The sequence below is a fragment of the Tursiops truncatus genome, chromosome X (genome assembly GCF_011762595.2).
Source record: "Tursiops truncatus isolate mTurTru1 chromosome X, mTurTru1.mat.Y, whole genome shotgun sequence".
In the NCBI taxonomy this organism is placed as follows: Eukaryota; Metazoa; Chordata; class Mammalia; order Artiodactyla; family Delphinidae; genus Tursiops; species Tursiops truncatus.
In genome coordinates, this window is record NC_047055.1 from 27,604,851 (window position 1) to 27,615,964 (window position 11,114).

The window sequence follows — 11,114 nt, forward strand, 5'->3', positions numbered from 1 at the left end:
CTGGGGTAATGGGATAAAAATCCCAGTCTAGCTTCCAGCCCCATTAAGTAGTCAGATTCTCTGGGGGGGTCAGCCATATACTAGCAAGTTCATTTACCAAATCTTGCCCTTCATCTTACATCATTAGCCTGAGAAAGGACATTAAGTTGTCTGAGTTTGGTTACTTACCAGACACCTTTTAATGTCCAAGTTTGTAACCCAAATTTAACTTGAGTTTAAGAAAAAATAAAATAATTTTTGAAGCTAACAGAATTTTAGCATCTGTTGAATTTATTCAGCATAACCACAGAGGTATTGTCTTCATGTTGTCACACATAGACACAAACACAGATACAACACAATATCCATTTTTAGCCCAAGTGCATTCCTTCTGAGGCTCATTTATATGTCTTCATATGCCACAGCCCATCATTTAAATAATGGATATTTTCAATGCCAATTCCTTTGTTGACTTTCTCACTGCAGAAGGAATAAAGCACATAAACATATTGTTAAGTATTTTTATAGGCTTACTCATGGTAAATATAATTCAGGGTGCATTGCTATCTTGAAATTATTGAGCCACATGTAGGGAATTTATTTATATTACACTAACATTATCATCTACATTAAACTACATTACTCTGCTGCAGTTCATGTCTTAAAGCGATTCTAGTGATCTAACTAGTGGGTCCACAGAAACAGAGTAATGATGTCACCAAACCAGGAGAACATCAAAGTGTTATAATTAACCCTGAAACAAAATTAATAGGAATATTTTGGTCATGAGTTCCAACGTTTTTAAGTATATTGACTATATTTTGGTAATATATCTTTAATATTTCCTTAATATTTTATACCACCATTTTAAAATATAAGATAAATACTGTGTGGTACTAAATTATGTCACCGTTTTTAAAAACTAGCAGTAAAATATCTTTCCCCACACCTAATCTAAATCATACTAAATAAAAAAAATTCCTAAAATACCACACACATACATATAATACAGCTGTGTTGGCACACAGGTTCTTTTCAGAATGCTAAAGGAAGAATGCAATCCCAGAGACAAAATAGGTTTCAATGGCTTCCTAAGTGTTAGGAAAAATCAGAAATGAGGCTTCTGTGCTTAAATATTTATAAGATATGGTATGAACGAGAGCAAATTTCACCTGTAATTCTGATTCTTCCTGCATAGGTTACCTATATCTTAAAAGCTAAGGAGGCCTAACAGGAGACTTACATATCTTCTGCAGACATCTTCATGACTCCAACACACAGAGCATGCTGTTTTCCTTCTGCCATGATTGCCTGAAAACACACAGCTAAGAAAACTATTTATCTATCAAAATGCCTTGGAGAGGGGGTGTCACATTACTACTTAAGCCACTGTGAACCCAACTTGCACCTTCGCCTAGTCCATTAACTCCTTGAGGGCAGGGACCTAGCAAAATTTATGGGCAGATTGCAAATACTCAATACATGCTAAATGAATGAATCTAATAATCATTCTCTGTTTTTAAGTCAAATGTTAATAATACCATAACCCAATGCCAACAAAAGAAGAAAAAGAAGTCATGCAAAAAAGGAGACAAAATTTCTTGCATATAAATATTAAAAATGGAAATAAATATCAATTGTTCTAGTGCTTTAATCACTAAATGGTGGTTTTATATAAAGGATACATTAAAACAATAATTATATCCCCAATCAATCTTTAAGAGTCCAATGTAAGTTGCAATCTATCCAGAACAACCAGAATGTTCTTGGTTATCATTTGAAGTGTCTAGAATGTTAAACACTGCAGTACATATTTTAAAAAGTAAAGGTTCAAGGGTACACAGCCCCTCTCTGTACTAGTTTTGCAACTTTCCCAAAGTCTATAATTATTTCAAAATAAAAATTATTTTAAAAGTAAAGGCTAAGTACTAGGAAAATTTTCCATTTAGGGGAAACCCCAGAACTATAAACTTTAAAAACAGAAAAATCATAAACATAAAAGGGTAACCTGTCCTCACAGAATACTTTTCTCCCTTGGTTTTCAAGTCATTCATTCATTCAATGTTCCACAAATATTTGATCACCTATTATGTGACCAGTATCTATATCAACACAAGCTGTTCCTAAGATATAAATATATTGATACAACTTATACTACCCCTTAGATATAACTGCCACAAGAGAGAACACCCTCCTTTTGAGCACAGGACACACTCTTAAACCCACTCTAATGGCCTTTCCGCTCCAGTGATTTCCCCATTCCCACCAAGTATGGTTCCTTTTCTCAACCTGAGGCAAATGGCCACTTCATCTATGACAGAGGAGAAGATGTCCTCCTGTCCAGACTAGGTGATAAAAAACTAATCTGGAATATAGCTGAAACAGCACTGTAGAAATGGAAATAATGCAGAATTATTCAGCTCCATCATGAGTTGAATAGATTCTTAAGGACTATCTGGGACTTTATCATTTCTCTTTGAGAAAACATGTTCTGAGGCCCAAACAACCAACTTAAAAATGAACTTTAGGGGGCTTCCCTGGTGGCGCAGTGGTTGACAGTCCGCCTGCCGATGCAGGGGACACGGGTTCGTGCCCCGGTCCGAGAAGATCCCACATGCCGCTGAGCGGCTGGGCCCGTGAGCCATGGCCGCTGAGCCTGTGCATCCAGAGCCTGTGCTCCTCAACGGGAGAGGCCACAACAGTGAGAGGCCCACGTAGCACAAAAAAAAAAAAAAAGAAAAAAAAATGAACTTTAGAATAAAAGTTCATTGGAACTTCAAAATAAAACCACTGGGATTGCCAATGGTTCCCACTACTCACTTCTAACATTCCACCTGGTGCTTAAGTTCTTTTCCCTTTTGAGTGCTTTTACTCCAGGGTATCTGGGGTAATTCAAACATAAAAGTAGCAAGATGATGTCCAAATAAGTGATCCAATCATATCATATACAACCTCTCTATTAATAATTAAGAGTTTTATACTGTGTCCTGAGTCTGATAACACTGGTCTCTAACTGAGCTGAAATGCAGCTGGGACTCTTTTGTTACTTGTTCTCATTTAATCTCTAAGATGGGACAGAATTTAGTCTCAAGAAATAATGTTGCTTCCCACATCTTCAAATGTAGCCAGAAAGGCATGAGACAACAGTAAGAGTAACCTCCAAAAAAGTACATCTAATGTTCTCCGGGATGACAGATCTTTCAGCAATAACAAGAATACAATGAACACATTTTTCAACAGTTACAGCCTGGGAAGGATACAACAATCGTATCTACTGCAGCAGGGTAAAGTTTAGCTCCAGGAGAAGTTAAGCCTGGACACATGATATTTGCTCCACTGAGTACAAATTTGATGGCTCCTTTATCAACCTGCTGGTGTGGCAGGATAAAAGGATCTAGAAGAAAAGAAATGCATTACATAAATTAGTAAGACTAATGACTCAACAGAAAAAGGCAAAGGACATGAACAAATATTTCCCCAAATTACAGTATTCTGTGACACATGCAAAATAAAACTGAAACACCCTCCTTCACTTATCAAATTGGTATATATTTTTAAGAAAAGTATTTCCCAGTGCTAGCAAGAGTGTAGGAAAACTGACATTCCCATATACAGCTAGAAGACTTATAAACGGGTACAAGCTTTCTTTAGGACTACCTGGCAACATGTATCAACAGCCTCGAAAAGGTTCAAACTCTGACTCAGTAATTCTACTTCTAGGACTTTATCCTAAGAAAAAAATGAGAGATGTACAATATATTTAGATAGAAAGATATTCATTATAGCACTAATATTTATATTAGAAATAAACTGGAATCAACCTAAATGTCCAGCAATAAAGTAAGAGATAAATGACTTAAAGTATGTCTATAATACCTATATAATAGGACCATGTTTTTGGAGAATACCCTGGGAAATATTCAAAATATATGATAAGTGAAAAAAGCAGAATAAAAACTGCCAGAAATGGGGCTTCCCTGGTGGCGCAGTGGTTGAAGAGTCCACCTGCCGATGCAGGGGACACGGGTTCGTGCCCCGGTCCGGGAGGATCCCACGTGCCGCGGAGTGGCTGGGCCCGTGAGCCATGGCCGCTGAGCCTGCGCGTCCGGAGCCTGTTGCTCCGCAACCGGAGAGGCCACAACAGTGAGAGGCCCGCTTACCGCAAAAAAAAAAAAAAACTGCCAGAAAGACCAGTGGTTGCTAGGGGTTGGAAGAGACGGGGAGGTGGGAAGGATGAATAGGTAGAGCACAGGGAATTTTTAGGGCAGTGAAACTATTCTGTAAGATACTGTAACAGTGCATACATGATATATGCAATCGACAAAAACCACAGACCGTACAACACAAAGAATGAACCCTAATGTAAACTATGGACTTTCGTTAATTATAATAATGTATCAATATTGGTTCATCGATTGAAGCACGGCAATGCAGTATATTAATAAGAAAAGAAGGATGGGAAGGAAGTATATGGGAACTCTCTGTACTTTGTTCATTTTTTCTGTAAATCTAAAACTGCTCTAAAAAAGAAAGTCTATTAATTAAAAAACAAAAACTATTTAACAGAGAGCCCAATTTAAAAAGGAAAAAAATATGCATTTACACATAACACACAGACACACACACAATACAGGAAATAATGGGATGGAAGTACACTGATATACTAACCATGGTTACCTCTAGGTCATGGGAATACAAGTGATTTTACTTCCGTATTTTACAAATCTCTAGAATGAACACATACTCCTTCTGTAATCTTAAAAAAATTTGTGTGTGTGTATGTGTGTCTATTAATAATTCATAACCTAAAAACTAAAGGATCCCCAAAGGATTTAAAACAATATCTATGGGAAAAACTTTTTAGGCCTCTCAGGGCTCTCCAGGAATAATAACAATAATTGGTAAAATGTATTCATTTTAATGTCTTACCACTAGCTCTCCCACTAGTCAGAGAACAAATAAGTCTTTTTCCTACCAAGACTAGAAATTAATTTAAACACAGCTCCAAATTAAACATCTTACTGAAAAAAAGGAAGCTGAATGAATGTGTTTACTACTCAGAAGCCATAATTTGTTTTCTAGATCTCCATCCTCATTAATATCTGTCCTTTAATAATAATGATAATGATGATCCTGATCATGGGGATGATGACAAGTAGTAGTAGTGGATGGACATTTACTGAACAATTACTACATCATAATAATGGCTATTATATATTGAGCACTTACTATGTTCCAGGCATTGTGTTAGGTGCATTACATGTGTGTTACTATCTTATTTAATCCTCACAACCCTGGGAGATGTAACATAAAATTGCTTCCACTTTTAAAGATAAGGAAACAAAGCTTAAGTGACTTGACAAAAGTGACATGCACTGGGAATTGAGCCCAGACCTGCCTAACTCCAAGTTCACACTTTTAACCACCATATCATCCTGCTTCTTGCACAAGAATAACTTTAAGATGTTCTAAAAGGTTGGTTCCCAGCAAAATATTATTAAACAGGAACATCTTTTTCTTCCAACTTATTGTGAAAATGCTTAACATATAGAAAAACTGGAAGAATAGTTCAATGAGCACCTGGATACCATCCACTTAGTTTCAACAATCGTTCATTAGCACTTTGCTATATTTGCTTTATCTCTTTCTATTTATACACACATATTTTTTTCCTCTACATTTGACACTTCAGACACAATGCTTCACCATAAATAAGCACACATGCCAGACACATACTGGCTTGAAAAGCAGAAATTTTACTTTGCAGTTGAAAAACTCTTGTACACTGGGATAGCATCTTCCTTTGGGTTTTCTTTTGTAATGTAATCAATCTAACAACATGCAAATGTGGGTACATAATAAACATTATTTTGTTTCTTAACACCTGACCTTGGCACTCAACTAACAATAACTGGGATTCCATGCTTTCCCTTATACAGACTTACCTCTATGAGGCAAATCTGGATACAAATGTAAAAGAAAATGCTCACAGCACTTATTACAGTTTGTGAATATATATTCGTGTAATTATCTAATTGTTGTCTATTCTCCCAACTAGACTGTTAGCTTCCTAGGGACAGGGACCATATCTATCTTTGCTTCCTATCACATTCTCATTACCTAGCTCAGTGCCTGGCACAGAGTAAGTTTAAAAAATAGTTTTTGAATTAAGTAATGAATGAATGAATGCTCTTTCTTGGGCTTTCTGGAATGCATAATGAGAGAATTTGCATTTTTCAGATTTACCACAAGATGGGGAGGGGGGAAATCTTTTTAGTTTTATATTCCATATAGCCTAGTACTAATAAGTTAACTACCAGAAGTCACTTTCAACTCCTTTTGTGTCTTTCCATATGCCCAAATACATATTTTCTAACAAGACTTACATTTGTGAAGTAATCTTAGGGTTGGATAAAAAGGCCCTTCTCTTTGTCTAAAAAACAGTAACTCTCCATTTACTGTAAGGATCTCTATATGTTCATGGCTGTAAGACAAATGTCACAAAGTACCAAGTTAGATATTTTCTTTCAAAAATGAATGTGCCAAACATCCTTTAAATAATGTATAATATGAAGCATGCATATACAGAGATACAGTAAGCTTTAAAAAAAATTTCAATAAAGATCCAGGGCAAAAAAAACATTTTTTTTAACTCATACCAGTCCAGTAGAGAAAAAGGAAAAATATGACCTGCTACAATTTTATTTCACATTTTATTATTTTAAATTCCTTTTCAGATAATTAATAAAACAAATCTCTAAAGCACAAACTGAAATAAATCCAACTCTGAATAAAAACATTTAATTAACTCTTTAATAAAACAATCAGTACAGAAAGCCACATTTTCACAAACATAGAAAAACACTTGAAAATACAAATATTGATAAGTTTTAGAGTTACTCATTTAGAGTAGATAAATAGTTAATGTGACGATAATTACATTTATTATGAGTGCAATCTAATCATTCAATATTCAGTTTCTCTGAACTTTACATAGAAAAAAATAAAGACTTACCATCGCACTATTTTGACAGGATCTTTCTTAGGCATGATTTGATTAAGCCATGGTTCAATACCTGGAAATTGTTCTAACAATTGGTTCTTAATACCCTTTATAACTGAGGTTTTCAACTGGATGCAGTTGGACACATTTTCTTTTTCATCAAATCTGCCAAATGATTTTTGCAAGGAAAAAAAAAGGCATTTCCAAGAAGACATATCAGAATAGCTAAAGGTATTGTTTTAATTAGTCATCTATTTCCAAGCAAATATTTAGACGTCTAAAATAATTACGAAATAAATTGTTTTTTTAAATACCATTTCCCTTTTATTGTGTCCAGCACAAAACCAAAGTCTTAATACAATATTAAAATAAACTGTCATAAAGTCACAATTAGCTGGGCGGGGGGGGGCGAGGGGAGAAGGATATGAGGCATATTTCACATTATAATCTGTAATTAGCTACACAAATGCCTCTCCTGGAAAATCTTACTCAACTCTACCCAGGAAAAAACAGATTCCCACCTATAACAGAACCTGTGTAAAAAAACAAAAGCAAAACAAAACAAAATGAAAATACCCTCAAGCGTTGATATACAAAAGACCAACCCAAATATAACAGTGAAAATCGGCCCCTCCTAGGCTATGTAATCTGCTGAGATTCTTTTTTAAGTGATGATGACGACGGTATTTAACATCCCTATTTATTTTTGCTCAAAATGTCCTGCACAAAACCCACCTCCCTTTGCCCATGATCCCCCTTTGCTTTTTGCGTCTACCAAATCTGGAAGGCAAACCCACTAGGTAGGTTCCAAAGAATTTTTGTCTTCCTCACACTGAATAGCCTATGGGGCAGTCACGCTATTTTCAAGACAAGGTTCATCTGGCAGCTAGGCAATAGGTATCACAGTCCGCTAGCTTCCTGTCACCCAGACTCCTTCACTCCCATGACCCAGGAAGTCAAGCCTTCCCTTATTCAGTTCATAACTAGTAACCACAAGGCAGTGAGTGCAGGGCTCTCCTCTCTGCTAAAGAGGATATGTCCCCAAATCACAGTGCAAGGATGTGATTGGTAGAATCCTAGGAACGGAGATAGGACTAGGAAAGGGGGCAAAAGAGAAAGAGAGGTAAGGAGAAAGAAAATGAGGGTGGGAGGACCCAAACCCAACTGAGGATTAGGGACGAAAAGCTTAAAGAAGTGTTGCTAGTTGCCAGTTGAGAGAATAGTACTATAGAAAACCTTAGGGAGTAAGGATGGCAGGGGCGGGGGAGAGAGAAAGAGAATCTTTGCTCTCGCCCTCTTCCCCACCCCCACCCCCACCCCCTTTGTAAGTAGCCAACGGAGGCCACAGCATGTCCTTACTTCTTGAACATGATCCAAGGTGAAGGGGGCGACGATAGGGAAGGGCCCGGAATGGGGAAAAAATTGAATTAGCAAGGGTCCGGCAGATCCCCTTACACGAGGAAGGCCGGAACTGACAGTCGGAGCTGTTGTCGTTATCCGGAAAGGGAGACAGCCAGCCGCACTTTACGGTTCTCAGAGAAATTTGACTACTTCCGCTCCTTAAAATCGTCGGCTCTTTTGCCGGCCCTTTTTGGTTTACCGATCCCTATCCAGAGCGGGTAGCTGAAAAGGCGGGACTTGTGAAGGAAAATGAGATAGAGCAATCATTGTAAGAACAGGAAGAGAAGATGGAGGGGGCGGGGCAATCAATCAAGGCAGTATTTAAGGCCGTTGCGTCACTACGGGTTCCTCAAAGGGTCAAAATTCTTCCGTGTTTCATTGCTACCTACAGTTATTTTTTAGTGGGAATGGTTTTTGTTCCCTGAGACAACCGAATGGATTGGTGCTTACCGACCAGCTTGAAGCCAAGCAAGCCTCTTGACATCATGTTTATGTACTCGTGGGCTTGCCAAATTTAGCAAATAAAAATATAGGACGCCCTGTACAGGACATTTGGATTTCAGAAAAACAATGAATACTTTTTTTAGTATAACTATACCTCATCCAATATTTGGGACATACTTATACTAAAAAAAGAAAAAAGTACGTGCTATCTGAATTGAATTGGGCGTCCTGTATTTTAATCTGGCAACCATATTCACTGGCCACAGTGAGGTGCCCCCAAAGAATTATTCACTAGGCTGCTGTCCCCTGCCTCACCCCCATGGCTATAAGTTGAGCTATTATAAATATAAAGAGGTACCTTCCCTGAATGATAGAATGTCCTGTAGCCGATCGATACTAGACTAATCCGATTGAAGAGATAACAGCTAAAGAAACACGTTTTACTTACGTGATTTTAAAAAAGAGCAAATCAAGGGTTTTGATCAGCAAAGAAAGCATAGAAAAATGCAAAACCTAAACAGGCACTACCCAGGCTGTGGGATGGGTGTGCACTGATCTGTAAAACAAATACACCAGTCTCTCCAGGGAGCAAATACTCTATACTGGGGAGATGGGCCTTGGCAATGACAGCAAATGGTATTATGTGTTTGAATTGTACTGCTAACTCACCTTGCCTTGATTCTATGGTAGCAACAATCTTCTGATTATAATTTAGCTTCCCACGAAGATCTGCCCGGAAAGGACTTGCTATTTTCAAATCATATCTGCGTGAACAATTGTCTTTATAAATTAATAAATTGGCATTATGGTTTATACATCAATCTCTTGAGAACGTCCTTAGCGTGAATCCGCATTCCCAGCATCAGTCAACTCTGTGACATTTAAATATCGTTTATGAACATACAAAACTGAAGCCCAGACCCCAAGCTGTGGTTAGTGCTACACTGTTAGGCTTCTTACAAAACAGGAGAACTTTCCTCTACTGGCAACTCACATCGCCCTGGAAGCCTGCCATGTAACAGTAAATATATTATAACAACTATAAACAGTTATAATTAAGCGGTTGGAGGTAGGAGAAAATAAATATTTTGTGTTCAATCTAAACATAACACCTTAGTAATAACAATGTATTCCACTAGTAAATAAAATTTAACTTGATGAACTCCAAAATTAATAATACCTAGATGGACTTCCTAATTTCTTGAACTTCCTAATTTCTTGAACCTACTAATTTTAGACTTATTAAAAAGTATTATGCTGAGTATTTGCAGTGCTAGAAATAAGAGCTAACTTTTAATTCTATAAAAATTATACATAAGGACTTCCCTGTTGGGCCAGTGGTTAAGACTCCACGCTTCCACTGCAGAGGGTGCCAGCTTGATCTCGGGTGGGGGAACTACGACCCCACATGCCGCGTGGGGCGGCCAAAAATAATAATAATAAGGTTTTAAAAAATAAAAATAGGGCTTCCCTGGTGGCGCAGTGGTTGAGAGTCAACCTGCCGATGCAGGGCACATGTGTTCGTGCCCCGGTCCGGGAAGATCCCACATGCCGCGGAGCGGCTGGGCCCGTGAGCCATGGCCGCTGAGCCTGCGCGTCCAGAACCTGTGCTCCGCAGCGGGAGAGGCCACAACAGTGAGAGGCCCGCGTACCGCAAAAAAAATAAATAAATAAAATTTATACATACTCTAAATTATGACAAATCCCACATGCATGGACTAGATATATAGCTACATGTGCATACATATTTTAATCCACTTTCATATACTCTGATAATCACAGAAACTGAATCTGAATTATGACAAATGCCAAATTAGGTCATTAGTATTAACGAGGGAGATATTTAGTTCTGTATGTGTACATGAATACCTTTATTCATAACCCATCTACACAGATACATAAGCAGGGCCCACTTTTCACTTTTAATGTGTTTCTGGTTTTGTGTTGTAAACAGGATTATTTTTCCAAGGTTATAATTGGGTGTTTACTCCTGACAGAACTCATCTTCAAATAAATCACTGCTACAACAAACAATATGTCATAAAAGAAGAAATACCTCAAAATAAACCTCTTCCAAAATTGAAATAATGAACTTCATTTATTCATGCAATAGTTATAAAGGACCTTTATGTTTTAGATATATATGCTGTCTATACTAGAATTCATGCATAGATGTTCTGTGCAATTTATTTTACAAGGGACATCAATGTACATGCAGCACAGGACACAAAAAACCCAAGTCTAGCATACAGTTTACTAAAATAAGTAACCTAGCTATAATAAGCAT

The 11,114-nt window shown here is 37.4% G+C and overlaps 1 protein-coding gene across 2 annotated transcripts; it reads right to left on the reverse strand.

The window, feature by feature from the left end:
- Positions 1-249: 249 nt before the first annotated feature.
- On the reverse strand, positions 250-8,674 carry MCTS1 (MCTS1 re-initiation and release factor). Of its 2 annotated transcripts, none has more exons than XM_004326199.3 (6): positions 8,342-8,674; positions 6,995-7,147; positions 6,366-6,463; positions 3,240-3,373; positions 1,223-1,290; positions 250-459 (listed from the first exon to the last, which is right to left on the reverse strand). In XM_004326199.3, exons 1-6 carry the CDS (start codon positions 8,350-8,352, stop codon positions 378-380), a joined length of 546 nt encoding a protein of 181 aa, XP_004326247.1. In that variant the 5' UTR covers positions 8,353-8,674; the 3' UTR covers positions 250-377. The 2 variants fall into 2 exon arrangements, with proteins under 2 accessions (XP_004326247.1, XP_033705459.1); XM_033849568.2 differs by lacking the exon at positions 8,342-8,674 and adding an exon at positions 7,718-7,746.
- Between the last annotated feature and the right edge of the window lie 2,440 nt (positions 8,675-11,114).